A 17,431-nucleotide genomic window follows, 5' to 3' on the forward strand; every position below is an offset into this window, starting at 1 on the left:
CTTATTTTTTTAATAGTATTTATTTATTTGAGAGAGAGAGAGAGAGAGAGAGCACGTAGAAGCACGGGTTGCAGGACGGAGGGAAAAGTAGGCTCCCCACTGAGCAGGGAGCCTGTTGTGGGGCTCTATCCCAGGACCCTGGGACCATGATCTGAGCCGAAGGCAGATGCTTCACTGACTGAGCCCCCCAGGCGCCCCGACAAGGGTCATTATAAGAGACAGAAGATACACATGAAGAGAAGTCCACATGCTGACAAAGACAGAGGCTGGGGTGGTGCAGCCCCAAAGCCAGGAATGCTTAGAGCCCCATGAAACTGGACAAGGCAAGGAAGACGTCTCCGCTCCCTGACTTTGGAAGGAGTGCAACCCTGCCCACACCTCTATTTTGGGCTCTGGCCTCCAGAACCATGAGATAATACATTCTTACTGTTTCAAGCTACCTGGTTTGTGGGAATTTGTTGCAGCAGCCCCAGAAAACTCATACACAAGGGAGGGGCCTGGTCATGAGCCAGCAAGGGAAGGGGCTGCGCCTCTATGCCCCCCATCAGCTAGGAGTAATGGGAGGGGGCAACTGTGGATAAGGTAGCCCCTTTGGCCTTGGGTATTCAACCCTTACAGGAGGGAGGAAGCAAGAGCCTGAGGCCACAGGGAAGGTGCTAGAAGTGCATTCCAGCATCCACTGCAGCGTGCAATGGCTGTAACAGGGCTATACAAATAGAGAAAAGAGAGACAATGCACAATTGTGTTCCACGGTTTTGGGTTACCATTAACTAAAGTTAGTTGGAGGGTATTCTGCTGAGTGAAATAAGCCAATCGGAGAAGGACAAACATTATATGGTCTCATTCATTTGGGGAATATAAAAAATAGTGAAAGGGAATAAAGGGGAAAGGAGAGAAAATGAGTGGGAAATATCAGAGAGGGAGACAGATCATGAGAGACTCCTAACTCTGGGAAACGAACTAGGGGTGGTGGAAGGGGAGGAGGGTCGGGGGTGGGGGTGACTGGGTGATGGGCACTGAGGGGGGCACTTGGCTGGATGAGCACTGGGTGTTATTCTATACGTTGGCAAATTGAACACCAATAAAAAATAAATTTATAAAATAAAAAAATAAAGTTAGTCTGGAGAGCATCAGGATGCCTGAAGCAAAAGAAATGGATAAACCAGGACATCTGGGGGACTCAGTGGTTGAGCGTTTGCCTTGGGCTCAGGGTGTGACCCCGGAGTCCCAGGATCAAGTCCCGCATCAGGCTCCCCACAGGGAGCCTGCTTTTCCCCTCTATGTTCCTGCCTCTCTTTCTGTGTCTCTCATGAATAAATAAATAAAATATTTTATGGTCTCATTCATTTGGGGAATATAAAAAATAGTGAAAGGGAATAAAGGGAAAGGAGAGAAAATGAAAATATCAGTGAGGGAGACAAAACATGAGAGACACCTAACTCTGGGAAACGAACAAGGGGTAGTGGAAAGGGAGGTGGGCGGGGGTGGGGGTGACTGGGTGACGGGCACTGAGGGGGGCACTTGGTGGGATGAGCACTGGGTGTTATGCTATATGTTGGCAAATTGAACACCAATAAAAAATAAAAAATAATAAGTTAAACATTTTTTTCTTAAAAAAAAAAGAAATTGATAAGCCCATAATTGTTATCAGGGGGAAAATTTTCCTTCTAGATTTTTTCTATTTTTTTTTTCTTATGAGGAGTTTCAAACACACACCAAGCCTAGAGTAATGAAACGAAAGCCCGCGGCACAGTGGCCAGCTCCAACAGTGACTTGCACACGGCCATCCTGCTCCATCCCTCCTCCCACCTCCTTCCCTTATTGTGGAGGGAGGCCCAGCCTTCCTTGAGAGAGGCTGCCCCACCCCACCCCCCACCCCAGCCAGGGAACGGTGCCCTGAGCGCCACAAGCCCAGATTTGGCCACTCTGCAACAGGTCCCAGGGACCTCAGAGGGGAAAGGGACTGAGGAGGAGTCCAGGGGAATCTCAAATTGTCAGTGGGAAGTGAGGGAGCCTCTTGCTGGGGAGGAAGGGGCCTGTGCCAGGGGTGGGAAGGCCAGGCCTAAGGAGGCCATGGGACAAATTTGCAGGGGGCGGCCTCTGGGGTGGTGCCTGCAAAGGATACCCCCCACCCCCCTCCGCTGTGTGCTGTGGCTGACTTGCTCTGCCAGCCCATTCATGGAGGGGGCGGTCTGGGGCACCCGCAGAGCCTGGAGTGGTGTCCTCTAGGCCCCAGACACTAGCTGAGGTTGACAGAGCCCAGGCCTGACTACAACATGTGAGGTGAGCTTGTTTGTGAACAGATGTACAAGACAAGCTGTTTCTTTTCTTTTTTCTTTTTCTTTTTCTTTATTCATTCATGAGAGACGCAGAGACACAGGTAGAGGGAGAAGCAGGCTGCCAGTGGGGAGTCCGGTGGGGGACTCGATCCCAGATCCCAGAACCCCAGGGGTCTTGACCTGAGCCGAAGGCGGACGCTCAACTGCTGAGCCTCCCAGGCACCCCAAGACAAGCTGTTTCTATGCAGGTCCCCTCACCTCTGCATGGATGGAGTGTGGAGGGGCGTCCAAACCGTAGCCCTGGGAGACAGGGGCCCTGGGGCGCGCTGTAGCTGGGGACGCACATGGTAGTCGGTGCTCCAGGTCACATGGTCAGAACACCAAGTGGCTCGTGGCTCATGTGGTGGGGGATGTCCTGTCACACGCGGGGCCAGTCCTCATACCCTTGGGGCCCTCAGAGCCAGGCTGGTGGGGGCAGCGATGCTGGGATTGGGTGCCAGGAGGGAGCAAAGCCCTCCCTTCTAAACAGGCCACTTTGGCATTTGTGGGTCAGAAGCTCAGCTGGAGCCGGAGGTCTTCTGATGACTGCAGTTGTTGCTCCGGGCCCTGAATGTCCCAGAGGGCAGCCACCACGGTCCCTTTGCCGTGTCTCCTCACTGTGGCCACCACTGTCCCCCACCGTGTGTCCCTAGGTGCCACGCTGCCCCAAGACCCCGCCTCTTTCTAGTGTCAAGTCTTGGCTCTGGCATCCGGCTGCTCTGTGGGTCGGGGAAGGCCTGTCGGTAGCAATCGGGACCCGCGCTTCCTCGATCCCGCCCAGAGAGAGAGAAGCCCTCCTCAGACAGAATGTGGATTCTTCCCTTCCTCTCCGTGGGCCATCTGGGTGATGGGCTGCCCAGATCACTAATAGTCGCCCTAGGAATGCCATGCGCCGCTGGCCTTGGACCACTCAGGTGTCCCTCTGGGTTTGAGGATGGGGGGTTACCATCCCTTGAGCTGCACGGGGGAGGGACAGACACACGTAGCAAAGATGAAAGGGGAAATGGCTTCTGGGCGGGCAGCCAGCAGTGTCCTGTCTCCAGGCATTCCTTTGGGCGACAGGGACTGTGGCCAGAAGGAACACCAGCTTTTCCAAGATGTCCTGGTGGAGGGGAGGGTAACTTTGCAGGAGCCCAGGACAGTTGCTCAGCCCGAGGCCGACCTGCCACCAGCTGTACCTCGCTCTCCAGTGACCATTCTCACTAGCGGCCCATCCCCTGGCCCATGCCTACACTTGGGAGGTGGGGGCAGGTAAGGCATGTCTGTATGTGGATTTGTCCTTGGGCCGCCTGGAATTTTCCATGACGCCCCACTTCTGTCCCAAGCCCAGACGTGTCCTCAGAGTCCCTACCCCTTATATCCAGCTGCATTCTAGACATCTGCACTTGGATGCTTCCAACTCACATGTCCAAAATGGAACTCATGATTTTCTACCCAGGCTGGTGCTTTTCCCGAGCCCCCAGCCACAGCGAGTGGAATCCCCGTACACTCACGCCAAAGGCCAGAAATTGAGGCTGTACCCCTTGCTCACCTTCCCCATCCAATTATTCCTAGTGTTTGGTTAGGTCTCCACGTGTTTTAGGTCTGTTAAATCTGCCCCATCAGTTCCATGCCACTGCCACTGCTGTTGCTCAGGCCACTGCCATCTATCATGGGACAGCCCCCGGTGCCTCTCAATAGGCTTTCTGCCTCCACTTCGTCCCCCCCTATCATTCTTCCAAAAGAAAGCCAGATGAAGGATCTGGAAATAGAATGTGATCATGTCACACGCACACAAGTGAGTGCACTTGCACCGCTGACTTCGAACTTTTCAAGGTGTTCCCAACTCTTTTAGGTAAAGACCAGCCTCTCCTTGAGGCCCATGAAAACTGCCCGGTCTGTTCTCTCTAGCCTCAGTGCATGACACTCGCCTCTGCTCCTGCCACACTGGTCTTCTTTCAGTCTGATGCTCACCAGGTTTCTTTCAGCCCCAGGACCTTTGCACAGGCAGTTCCGTCAACTGATGTGTAGCCCACCTCCCCAAAGAAGAGCAGAAAATGCCAGGTCTGCATGCTCTCAGCTTCCCTTGGCTAATGCATGGTTTCACGACCCTGGCCCCATCAGTCAGAAGCACCTGCTGCCAACTGAATCCAGAGCTGGGAAGAAGCAGGGGCCACACATATTCCACTAGAGTGGGTGGGTGACAGCAGGGGCAGTTAAGACCTGTTTGCTGGGGAGTGGCTGCAGCCGTGGTTCTCGTGACAGCGCGCGCATCTTACATTGCTGGTGCAAACCAGTGTCTGTGCCCAGTTGTGGGAGGGGGCTTCCGAGGTGCCTTCACTAGCCCAGAGCAGCAGTGGGATTCAGACCCTCGCTCCTCTCTGCAAAGCCTCCAAGGAGGGCACTTGATGGGATGAGCGCTGGGTGTTATCTGTTGGCAAAATCGAACTTAAATAAAAACAAATTAAAACAAATAAAAAAAAAGCCTCCAAGCCTGGCCCTCCAGCCCTCTGCAAATGCCTGTGGGACACCCGCCATCCTTCAGCTTATTCCCTTTGTGCTTCCAGCAACCAGTCTGCTTCTGTCATGTGCAACTAAGAACTACGGTGGACTAAGGTTCTGCAGAGGCTGTGTGATCTCCCACTGCGTTAGGTAGTCCCTGCCCCGGGCTCAGGGGGGCTGTGGGCTCTTGGAGCTTGGCAGGTCTTTATGCAATCCTTTATCGGCTCTTCTTACTCCAGCCTTCTTTTAACATTGCTGTTTGTTAATAGTTATGAATATTTAGAGGCTTCATATTACTTGTTGGAAACCAGATTGAGAGAAAGGATATGTTTTGAGAAACTGAGAGGAAAAAAGATCTAAAGAAAGAAAGAAAACAACGGAACAGAACCCCAGTGATCTGTGGAACAGTATGACCAAAGGCTTAATGTGTGTATTTGGGATCCTAAGAGAGAAGAGAGAGAATGGGAGGAAAAACTGCTTAAAGAAAAAGTGACATTTTCAAAATTGGGAGCTAGACACAATTTGCAGATTCAACAAGTTCTGTGAGCCCCAAGGAAGAGAAATAAAGAAAAGTCACATGTAGTCGCATCCTGGTCAGAATAATAAATAAAGAGAAAATCTGGAAAACAGTCAGAAAGCAGTACCTTTAGCTAACCTTTAACAAGAACCCCACTGAGTTCTCATCAGAAACAATGGGCATCAAGAGTCAATTGGACTGCATTTTAAAGGGCTGAACAGGGCACTTGGGTGGCTCAGGGTGTGATCCCGGGGTCCTGGGATTGAGTCCCACATCAGGCTTCCCGCAGGGAGCCTGCTCCTCCCTCTGCCTGTGTCTCTGCCTCTCTTTGTGTGTCTCTCATGAATAAATAAATAAAATATTTAAAAAATATATAAAGTGTCATACAACAACAAAAGACAGCTTTCAACTCAGAACTCTCTATCTCTGGGGAAAAGATTATTCAGAAATGAAGTTGAAATAAGGACCTTTTCAGAGAAATGAAAGCCAAGAGAATTCCTCAATAGACCTGTGCTAATAGAAATGATAAAGGAGGTCTTTCAATCTAAGGAAACACGATAGTGGAAGGAAAATTTGATTTTGGGGTAGAGATGACGAACACCAGAAATGGTAAACACGTAGGCAAATATTAAAAAAAAAACCCACATACTTGCTTTTGCTTTGTTTTTAATACATATGACTATTTATTTATTTTTAAGATTTTATTTATTTATTTATTTATTTATTTATTTATTTATGTATGTATGTATGTATGATAGACATAGAGAGAGAGAGAGAGAGAGAGGCAGAGACACAGGAGGAGGGAGAAGCAGGCTCCACGCCGGGAGCCCAATGCGGAACTCGATCCCGGGACTCCAGGATCGCGCCCTGAGTCAAAGGCAGGCGCCAAAGTAGGGATGAGCCTGGCTGAGCCACCCAGGGATCCCACATACTATTATTTAAAGTAAATATTATAATTGCATATTGCAGGTTTAAAAAAATTTTTTTTTATATTGCAGGGTTTATACTACAGGTAGACCTAATACACATGGCAACTACAGCATAAGGACTGAGGTAGGCGGGGAATGAATCTATCTGGTGGAAATCTTTTACTTATCTAAAGTAGTACAGTATTGATCACAAGTAGACAAGTGAACAGTTAAGGATATATATATAGTCTCTAGAGCAACCACAACAAATCAATGCAAAGTGATAATTTCTTTAAAAAGCAATAGACAGGAGGTGCCCGGGTGGCTCAGTCAGTGAAGCGGCTGCCTTCGGCTCACGTCATGATCCCGGGGTCTTGGGATCCAGCCCTGCGGGCTTTCTGCTCGGCGGGGAGCCTGCTTCTCCTTCTCCCTCTGCCGCTCTATTGCCTTCTCTCAAATAAATAAAACAAATCCTGAACAAAAACAATGGACAAGTGAAAATGGAATTTAAAATAATCATCTCAGGCAGGAAAAGGGGAACATAGGAACAAAGATAGACTAAACATTTGTGTCCTTACCAAAATTCACACATCACATCCTCAGGCCCAATGAACTAGGAGGTAAGGACTGGGAGGTGATTAGGTCATAGGGAGGAGTCTTTTTTTTTAAATTTTTTTAATTTATTTTTTATTGGTGTTCAATTTACTAACATACAGAATAACCCCCAGTGCCCGTCACCCATTCACTCCCACCCCCCGCCCTCCACCCCTTCTACCACCCCTAGTTCGTTTCCCAGAGTTAGCAGTCTTTACGTTCTGTCTCCCTTTCTGATATTTCCCACACATTTCTTCTCCCTTCCCTTCTATTCCCTTTCACTATTATTTATATTCCCCAAATGAATGAGAACATATAATGTTTGTCCTTCTCCGACTGACTTACTTCACTCAGCATAATACCCTCCAGTTCCATCCACGTCGAAGCAAATGGTGGGTATTTGCCATTTCTAATGGCTGAGGAATATTCCATCGTATACATAGACCACATCTTCTTTATCCATTCATCTTTCGTTGGACACCGAGGCTCCTTCCACAGTTTGGCTATCGTGGCCATTGCTGCTATAAACATCGGGGTGCAGGTGTCCCGGTGTTTCATTGCATTTGTATCTTTGGGGTAAATCCCCAACAGTGCAATTGCTGGGTTGTAGGGCAGGTATATTTTTAACTCTTTGAGGAACCTCCACACAGTTTTCCAGAGTGGCTGCACCAGTTCACATTCCCACCAACAGTGCAGGAGGGTTCCCCTTTCTCCGCATCCTCTCCAACATGTGTTGTTTCCTGCCTTGTTAATTTGCCCCATTCTCACTGGTGTGAGGTGGGATCTCATTGTGGTTTTGATTTGTATTTCCCTGATGGCAAGTGATGCAGAGCAGTAGGGAGGAGTCTTTGAATGGGATTAGTGCCCTTGTAAGGGAGACTCCAGAGAGGTTCCTCATGCCCTTCGGCCATGTGATGATATGAGAGATGATGAAGAGAAGGTGAGAAGATGGCTGTGTGTTACCTGGGAAGTGGGCTCTCTTCAGATATAGAACGTACCAGAACCTTAATCTTGGATTTCCCAGCCTCCAAAAGTGTGACAAATAAAGGTTTGTTGTTTGTAGGAACCGCAATCTATAGTATTTTGTTATAGCAGCCTGATGAGCCGACAAAGACAGTAAAAGCATATACGTAAAAAAACCCAAAAAACAAAAAAACAAAAAGAAAAAAATAAAAGCATATACATAATTCCTACTATTCAAAAATCATACTCAGTGTTAGTGGGCTACACAGTCGGATTTAAAGGCAGATATTGTCAGAAGAAAGAGCAAGGATTTTGCTATTTCCAAGGGACACAACTTAAAAATGAAGATTCAGATAAGGACGCCTGGGTGGCTCAGTGGTTTAGCATCTGCCTTTGGCTTAGGGGTGATCCTAGGGTCCCTGGGATCGAGTCCCACATCGGGTTCCCTGCAGGGAGCCTGCTTCTCCCTCTGCTTGTCTCTCATGAATAAATGAATAAAATCTTAAAAAATAAAAGAGAGTAAGATATGTTAACGGTAAGAGAATCCCAAATTATATACGATGCAAAGAGTGAGCCTAAGAAAGTGGGAATGGCTATATGAATATCAGACAGAAGGCGCTTAAGGTACTTTGACTGTTACCTGACATGAAAGGTAGTGATGATGTAAGGGTCAATCAGCCAGGAACACGTAGAATCGATCAACAGGCTTGCACCCAACAACAGAGCTTCGAAACACATGACAGAGAAGTCGACAGAATAAAGACAGAAACAGGGTCTTGCATAATTATTGGTGGCGATTTTAATATTTCCGCCACAGGGATTGACACCGCCCCATAAGATCTCAATAAAAATATAGAACATTTTGAGGACGTTACCAACCACAGTGGAAAGGCGACTTCAAAAGAAGGAGCCTCGGTGTCCATAGACAGATGAAGGGATCGAGAAGCTGTGGTCTGTGTATAGATGGAATGTTCCTCAGCCATTAGGAACGACAAATACCCACCATTTGCTTCGACGTGGAGGGACCTGGAGGGTATGATGCTGAGTGAAGTGAGTCAATCGGAGAAGGACGATCATCAAATGGTCTCATTCATTTGGGGAATATAAATAATAGTGAAAGGGAATAGGAGGGAAGGGAGAAGAAATGTGTGGGAAATATCAGAAAGGGAGACAGAACAGGAGAGACTCCTAACTCTGGGAAACGAACTAGGGGTGGTGGAAGGGGAGGAGGGCGGGGGTGGGGGTGAATGGGTGACGGGCACTGAGGGGGACACTTGACGGGATGAGCACTGGGTGTTATGCTATATGTTGGCAAATTGAACAGCAATAAAAAAACAATGAAAAAAAAAGGAAATGGGAGCCACGGCCCAGCGGGGCGCAAGGCCTGCCCTCCAGGCCCGGCCGTGGCCTCCTCCCCGACGGCAGGTGCCCGCCCCCCGCTCTCCGCCCCTTCGGGGAGCCTCCGGGCCTCGCTCGGCTCCGGGCAGGTGGATACAGTAACACTTGCCGCGTCACGTGCCCGCCCGAGCCAATCATCTGCCGGCTCCACCGACGCCCCGAGAACTTTCTCTCGTGTGCGCCTGGGGGCTTCTGGGAGCTTCCGGAAGCCCTCGAGGCCTTAACGTCGCGCGCGGCGGAGGCTCGGCCTCTCGGTTCCCGGCTGCGCAGCTGAGGCGACCTCTTCAGCGCTTGGCTTCGGCGCGGGCCTGTGGAGCTGTCCAGGACCCGGAGGAAGTAAGCGGCCCCCGGGGCTCGCGTGGGCCCCGCGCTAGGGGGGGGCGGCTGGGGGGCGGGGGGGCCCGCTGAGGGCCGGTGTAGGGCCGCTGTGGGGGGCGATGTAGGGCCGCTATGGGGCCCGCCGGGGGTGGGGGCCGCTGTGGGCCACGCGGCGGGGTGGGGGCCCGCGGGGGGTGGGGGACGCTGTGGGGGCCGCGTGGCGGGGTGGGGGACGCTGTGGGGGCCGCGCGGCGGGGTGGGGGCCCGCGGGGGGTGGGGGACGCTGTGGGGGCCGCGCGGCGGGGTGGGGGCCCGCGGGGGTGGGGGACGCTGTGGGGGCGGCGGGGTGGGGCCCGCGGGGGTGGGGGACGCTGTGGGGGCGGCGGGGTGGGGCCCACGGGGGTGGGGGACGCTGTGGGGGCCGCGTGGCGGGGTGGGGGACGCTGTGGGGGCCGCGCGGCGGGGTGGGGGCCCGCGGGGGGTGGGGGACGCTGTGGGGGCCGCATGGCGGGGTGGGGGCCCGCGGGGGTGGGGGACGCTGTGGGGGCGGCGGGGTGGGGGCCCGCGGGGGGTGGGGGACGCTGTGGGGGCGGCGGGGTGGGGGCCCGCGGGGGGTGGGGGACGCTGTGGGGGCGGCGGGGTGGGGGCCCGCGGGGGGTGGGGGACGCTGTGGGGGCCGCGCGGCGGGGTGGGGGCCCACGGGGGGTGGGGGACGCTGTGGGGGCCGCGTGGCGGGGTGGGGGACGCTGTGGGGGCCGCGCGGCGGGGTGGGGGCCCGCGGGGGTGGGGGACGCTGTGGGGGCGGCGGGGTGGGGGCCCGCGGGGGGTGGGGGACGCTGTGGGGGCCGCGTGGCGGGTGGGGGACGCTGTGGGGGCCGCGCGGCGGGGTGGGGCCCGCGGGGGGTGGGGGACGCTGTGGGGGCCGCGTGGCGGGGTGGGGGCCCGCCAGGGATGAGGGAGCCATAGCGGCCTGGGGGCCCGCGGGGGGTGGGGACGCTGTGGGGGCCGCGTGGCGGGGTGGGGGCCCGCGGGGGTGGGGGACGCTGTGGGGGCCGCGCGGCGGGGTGGGGGCCGGCCGGGGATGAGGGAACCATAGCGGCCTGGGGGCCCGCCGGGGTGGGGGACGCTGTGGGGGCCGCGTGGCGGGGTGGGGGCCTACTGATGGCGGGGCCGCTTGGCGGCATGGGGGACGCTACGGGGGCCGCGTGGCGGCGTGGGGGCTCACTGGGAGTGGGGGCTGCGTGGCGGTGTGAGGGTCCTCCGGGTATGAGCGAGCCATGGCGGCGTGGGCGCCTGCCGGAGGTGGGGGACGCTGTGGGGGCCCGCCGGTAGTGGGGGACACTGGGGGGTGCCGCGTGGCGGCGTGGAGGCCCCCCGGGGTGGGGGACGTGTGGCGGCGTGGGGGACCCTACGGGGGCCGTCTGGCAGTGTGGGGGCTCGCTGGCGGTGGGGACCGCAGGGCGCCTGGTGGCCCGCTGGGGGGTGGGGGACGCTGCGAGGGCCATGTGGCGCCGTGGGGGTCTGCCGGGGATGAGGGACCCATGGCGGCGTGGGGGCCTGCTGGGACTGGGGGCCGCCTGGTGGCGTGGGGGCCCGCCGGGAGTTGGGGAGGCTAGGGGTCTGAGTAGCGGCGTGGGGGCTACCCGGGAGTGGGGGACGTTATGGGGGCCGCGTGGCGGCGTGGGGGCCACTATGGGGGCCAGTGTGGGAGCAGAGGGCTCTGGACGGTAGGAAGGGTTGCTGAGAGAAGGTGGGGGCCAAGGGAACGGCACCCCAGTGTTGGGGGCCCGGAGGCGACCTGCTGGCTGTGAGCGGTCTGGTGCGGGACATTCAGGTGGGGGGGGCCCTGGGGGTGCTGCGGGAAGGCGGCAGGGCACGATGGCCTAGTGGGGTGCTGAGAGCACGTGAGGGTAGCTTTGGGGCGCTGGGGAGGAAGGCTCCTGAGCGCCGGGGAGGCGGGGGAGCGCTGAGGTGTCCTGGGGGGGACGGGCGGGGGAGGGCCCCCGCTGAGGTGGCCGCAGTGGAGCGGCTCTGGGACCCCGGAGGCGGGAGGGGAGCTGCGGGGCCTGAGTGGGAAGGCAGGCGGCCTCGGGCCTCTGGCGGGAGGGGGGGCTGCCGGCGGGGCGGGGCGGAGGGCACGGCTGGGGACACAGCCGCTGCAGGCGATGGCGCAAGGCGCGCACGGGGCGAGGCACGCGGCTTCTGGGGGCCACGGAGAGGGGGATGGGCCGCGGGCGGGAACCGTGGGAGGGGAGAGCTCCCCGCGGTGAGGCTGCAGGGGAAGGCTAAGGTCTCGGCCGAGGGGGCGCCCCGCTTCCAGGACGCTAGCGGGCTCCGCCTGCGGGGGGCGCGGGCCGCAGGACGCTCGCTCCTCCGCGGTGGCGCAAACAGGACAGAGCTCGCTGGGGGCGGGGGGGGGGGGGGGCGCCTCCGGGGTTCCGGAGGGGCTCTGGGACCCCGCACCCGGAATCCGACGGGCCCGGGTGGCTTCCGTGGGAGATGGCAGAGGGATTTTGGCAGCAGGAGGGGCGAAACCTTGTTCTCGACAGAAACTAGAGTTACGGAACAAGAGTGCTTCGCACCCATATAACACCATATGCTGGGTCGTAAAAAAGTCCGTAAATTTAAAGGATTGTGCTTTTACGTACTAACTTCTCTGGTCTCGGGGTATTTTATTTAAAATTAAAGATAGGGGCACCTTGCTGGTTCAGTTGGTTAAGCGCTTCACCCTGGCTCAGATCATGAACTCTCGAGTCCTGGGATCGCCCCGCCTCCGGGTCCCCGCTTAGCCTCACTCCTGGCCCCCTCCCCGGCTTGTGCTCACGTGCTCGCTCTCTCAAAGAAATAAAATCTTAAAAATAAAATGAATCATGATAGGATAGCTTGAAATATTTGGAAACCCATGGCTCAGAGAAGAAAACACGAAGGAACTTAGAAAATATTTCAAACTGAATAATAATAATAAAAAAATACCACTTACCCAATTTACTGAGGCAGCTAAAGAAGCAATGAGAACAAAATGCATTACTCGAAGTACATATATTAGAAAAGAAAAAGGGCATAAAGTTAGTGACCTAATGGTTCATTTAAACAAACTATAAAAAAGGTAAAATAATGCAAAATGAGTTGGCTGAAGAGATACTATACCTAACAGAAGAAATCAGTAATGTAAACCAAATTGGAGGCTTTTAACAAAGCTATATGTTGGGTTTTTATTTTATTGATTTTATTTTTATTTTTATTTTAAAGGTTTTATTTATTCATGAGAGACAGAGGCAGAGACACAGGCAGAAGGAGAAACAGGCTCTCTGCGGGGAGCCCAATGTGGGACTCGATCCCAGGATTCTGGGATCATGACCTGAGCCAAAGGCAGATGCTCAACCACTGAGCCACCCAGGCATCCCCCCTTTTTTTTTAATTAAAGAGAAACAAAACTGCTGAAACCCTAGCGAGTTTAATAAAGAAAAAAAAAAAAGCCACTTAACTGCCAACACCAGGAATGAAAGAGTGCTATCACTACACATCAGACATTAAAAAGAAAATGCAGTGAATATAATGGGAAAGTGTATGCCAAAAATGTGAAAACTGGACATAGTTCTTGGGGTGAAGTAAGCAACTTCCTAAAAGTAATGCTTGGAGCAATAGGAAATATGACTACTTCTATACGTCCTAAATCAGTGTATTATCAGAAAGGTTTTCTAAAATCAAACAGAATGGAGAGTGGATGCACCACAGGCCACCACCATGAGGGACATGGGGCTTTGGCTATGTGGTAGGAGGTGGGCTGTGTGGTATGAACGTGACTCTCACCCCACTGCACCCACAGACTGAGGCTCACACGGTGACAGTCTGTGTGCACCTGTCCAGTCATTTCTCTCCATTCTCAGGTTTTCAGCAATGGCAGTGCCACTGGCAATACTGCATGACTGGTGCAGGTGGATGGGCGTGAATGCACACCGTTCCTTGCTCATCCTGGGCATCCCAGATGACTGTGAGGAAGAGGAATTCCAGGATGCCGTGAAGGCTGCCCTGTGGCCCCTGGGCAGATACCGAGTGCTGGGCAAAGCATTCAGAAAGGAGCTCGGATCCAGGGTCGCCTTAGTGGAGTTTGCTCAGTATTTAAACCGAAGTTTGATCCCCCGACAAATAGCAGGCAAAGGAGGACCCTGGCCTGTGGTCTTTCTGCCCCAGGCTCCTGATTCAGACTCACAGGATAGACCCGATTTCCCTGCGCAGCCCCAGATGGAAGCAAGGGCCGGCCAGGCAGGTGAGGCAGGAGCTGTAGGTAAAGAAAGGGCTGCAGGTGTCACAGGAGCTGCAAGTGAGGACAGGCGTGAAGGAGAGGAAGGAGCTACAGGTGAGGCAGGAGCTGCAGGTGTGGCAGGAGGTGCAAGTAAGGAAGGGCGTGGAGGTGAGGAAGCTGCAGGTGAGGCAGGAGCAGCAGGTGAGGCAGGAGCTGCAGGTGAGGAAGAAGCCATAGGTGAAGTGGGAGCTGCAAGTGAGGCAGGAGCAGCAGGTGAGGTGGTAGCCGCAGGTGATAAAGGATGTGAAAGTAAGGAAGAAGCTGTAGGTGTGGAAGGAGCTGTAGGTGAGGCAGGAGCTGTAGGTGAGGCAGGAACTGAAGATGAAGGGATAGTGTTAGATGAGGGAGCTGAAGATGCAGGAGCTGTGAGTTTGGTAGGAGAAGATGGAGGAGTACTCGGTGAAGAGGGAGCTGCAGGTGTGGCAGGAACAGGAGGTGAGGCAGGAGCTGCCGGTGAGGCAGGAGTTGCCGGTGAGGCAGGAGCTGCAGGTGTGGCAGGAGCTGTAGGTGAGGCAGGAGTTGCCGGTGAGGCAGGAGCTGCCGGTGTGGCAGAAGATGAAGGGGCAGTGTCTGATGAGGAGGGAGCCGCAGGTGACACAGGAATTGCAGGTGTGCTGGGATCTGTGAGTATGGCAGGAGCAGCAGGGGAGGCGGGCACTGCAGGGGAGGAAGGAGCTGCAGGAGCCGTAGATGAGGGAGGATCCTGGATCCAGCAGTGGGGCCAGGCTTGGCAGCCTGTGCCAGAAGACGCGGCCTACGGGGAATTGAGAACCTTCTCCGGGATGGAAGATCCAGACCAAGAGTCCTTTGAGGTCTGGCTGGAGCACGCCAACGACATGCTGTTCGTGTGGCGCCACGTGCCAGAAGGGGAGAGGAGGCGGTGGCTGATGGAAAGCTTGGGGGGCCTCGCGCTCGAGTTCATGTGCGGCCTCCTGGCAGAAAATCCCAACATGCTTGCGCAGGATTGCCTGGCCGCAATGGTCCAGGTGTTCGGAGACAAGGATCCCTGCGTGACCGCACGGCTGAAGTTCCTGACGTGCGCCCAGCGGCCCCAGGAGACTCTGTTTGCCTACGTGATGCGCCTGGAAGGCCTGCTGCAGTCGGCCGTGGAGAAGGGGGCCATCCATCCCACCATCGCGGACCAGGTTCGCGCCAGGCAGGTGCTGATGCGGGCTCGCTCCAACGAGATGCTCCAGAGCAAGCTGAAGAGGATGCGGCTGGAGAGGAGACCACCCGGCTTCCTGGGGATGCTGCGGCTCATCCGCGAGGCCGAGGCGTGGGAGGCCGCCCCAGCTACGGGTGAGCAGTTCCAAGTGGAAGAAGGGCCCCCCGCGTATGTCAGGGTCCTGGCTGTTGTGCCGGCTGCCGCCGCCAGGCAAGAGCTTGCCGAAGCCTCCCCAGCCAACGAAGATGCTTCCCAGGCGGCCCCGGCTCGTCAAGTCCTCACGGAGGGCGCCCCTGCCGGGGCAGGTGAAACCAAGGCCTCCCCAGCCAATGAAGATCGCGCCGAGCCTGCTCCCGCCGACGTAGAGGCCGATGAGGCCGTTCCCGGCACTGCCGAAGCTGGTGGAGCTGCTCCTGAGCCCCACGATGGTGCCAAGGCCACCCCTGCCCCTGGGGAGGCCTCCAAGGTCTTCCCTGCCACTCGGGAAGATGAAGATGCTCCCGCCTCTGCAGGCCTAGGTCAGGGAAGATCCTCAGAGGCCCCTGGGGGCCCCACCCCTGCCCAGATGGGCGCTGCTTCCAGGGTGGGCCCAGGAGGTCCTGGCTGTGGGCCAGAGGGCCTCGCCCAGGCAGGAGACCGGGAGGCTGGGGATCCCCTTGAGGAGGGGCTCAAGCCCATCCCAGACGAGCCAGGAAACGAGGATGGGGCTGGGGGGACGGGCCTCCCCAAGTCCTCCTCAGGCAAATAGGCTCAGAAGGCCCAGGGGCCCCCTCTCCTCTCAGGCTGCCAAGTTCTGGAGGCAGGGGGAGGCCAAGCCAGGGCAGCAGCCTTGCCCCACATGAGGAGCAGGGCTGAGCAAAGGGCCCACCCGGCCCAAACAAATTCCCACGACCCCACCTTCCCAAGGCACCCTAGCCACCACCATTAGCCCTTCCAAGTGACCCAGATGGCCATGCTTGACACCAAATGGGGCGTGGAGAGCTGCCCCCTCCCATGGCAGTACCACCCCAGCCCCAGCCCCAATGCCTGTCAGCTGAGGCAGCCAGCCTGGGAAGCCCCCCAGTGTGGCTCCTGGTCTAGGTGAGGGGCACTTGAAGCCATCTTCCACCCACACTGCACTAGGAGATGTTAGAGGCCGTCTCAAAAGTGCCAGCCTCTTGGGCCTCCCAAGAGGGACACCCTCATTCACTGAACCCCGGGGCACGTTGCCCCATGTTCTGGGAAGCCCACTTGTGTTTCTGTGGGCTCTTCAGTGATTCACATGTCCAGTTACTCCCCCCCCACTAGTTATCATTTCCATGCAGAACCTTGAGGTGTGCAGGAACCCGCCGTGGGTGTCCTGGCCTCCGGGGCACCCACCTGTCAGCACGGGTGCCGTGAGCTTGTGTCCACCAAGGCTCTGCTCGCTCTCCTTCACTGTGGTGAGCTCAACCTCCGCTTTCTCGGTGTAGATTTAGGCCGAATGCTGCTTGTTCTTGTGGAGACGTGTGTGTGTGTTCTTAACTGAGCAGCTGCCCCCACCCCACCCCGGAGACCCTGACCCAGTTCCAGGAGACGGCGGGACGGACGGAGGAGGGCACGGCTGGTGCTCATCCCTCGTGACCTCCAGAAGGAAGAACTGGCCCAACGACAGAAGTGGCCTGCGGCTGTCTCCACGGGAACTGTGCTATGATGTGCCACCTGTTGTCACTTGTGACTCAGTTTCCTTGGCTTGGCCGAGGGTCCCCTGCTGCCTTTTCCAGCGTCCTGGGACTGTCCCGTGCCGGCCATAGGGCAGGACCAGGCCCCAGCATGTCTGCCAGAGGGGGGGGTGTCCTGGCGTGAGGGGACATGGCCAGCGTCCATCATCCTGGCCAGAGGTTGATCGTGGGGCCCTGGGGAAGGGAGACTGGCAGGAGGGCCATGGGAGGGGGGGACGCGGAGGTCCCTGAGAGGAGGAGGGCCGTGACCTATGGGCTCTAGTGACGGTTAGACATTCCTCTCTCAGTTGTCATTCCCGGTCTTCAATGGTTGCAATATGTTTTCTTTTCAATAAATTTCATTGAATGTTTCAGCCATGTCTCGCCTCTGCTCTGGGCTATGGAGGGAACAACGGTCTACTGGGGCTGGAGGAGGGATCCAGAAAAAGGATTGTCTAGTACCCATGGGAGACTTTTGCAGTGAGAGGGTAGGTGAGGCACTTGGATGAGGAGACTAGGGTATGATCAGGCCTGCCTTCTATTTTATAGGTGAATCTTAAAATTTTGGGGGTTGCATTGGTCCTCATTTTAGGATGGTGTCCCCTTTTCCCTTTCAAAATTGGGAATAATCATGGTTTTCTTTACTAAGCTATTGGGGCCACTGACATCCTGGGACTGAGGATTGCTTAAGGCGTGCACTGCATGGAGTGGGATCATGCAACAAAGAGCTGTGATGCTTCTAACGCCCATAGCATCCTTGGTGAGAAAGGCAGCATTAAAATGTGAT

At 55.9% G+C, this 17,431-nt stretch overlaps 1 protein-coding gene across 1 annotated transcript; it reads left to right on the top strand.

The window, feature by feature from the left end:
• The first annotated feature begins 9,380 nt into the window (after window positions 1–9,380).
• Window positions 9,381–17,018, top strand: PNMA6E (PNMA family member 6E). The gene is made up of 2 exons (XM_077890343.1): window positions 9,381–9,515; window positions 13,385–17,018. Exon 2 carries the CDS (start codon window positions 13,395–13,397, stop codon window positions 15,711–15,713), a length of 2,319 nt encoding a protein of 772 aa, XP_077746469.1. The 5' UTR covers window positions 9,381–9,515; window positions 13,385–13,394; the 3' UTR covers window positions 15,714–17,018.
• The last annotated feature ends 413 nt before the right edge of the window (window positions 17,019–17,431 follow it).

Source organism: Canis aureus, chromosome X (genome assembly GCF_053574225.1).
Source record: "Canis aureus isolate CA01 chromosome X, VMU_Caureus_v.1.0, whole genome shotgun sequence".
In the NCBI taxonomy this organism is placed as follows: domain Eukaryota; kingdom Metazoa; phylum Chordata; class Mammalia; order Carnivora; family Canidae; genus Canis; species Canis aureus.

What these genes read in the sequence shown, in the direction of transcription:
- PNMA6E (XM_077890343.1), top strand. Translation starts at nt 13,395, where the DNA reads ATGGCAGTGCCACTGGCAATACTGCATGACTGGTGCAGGTGGATGGGC.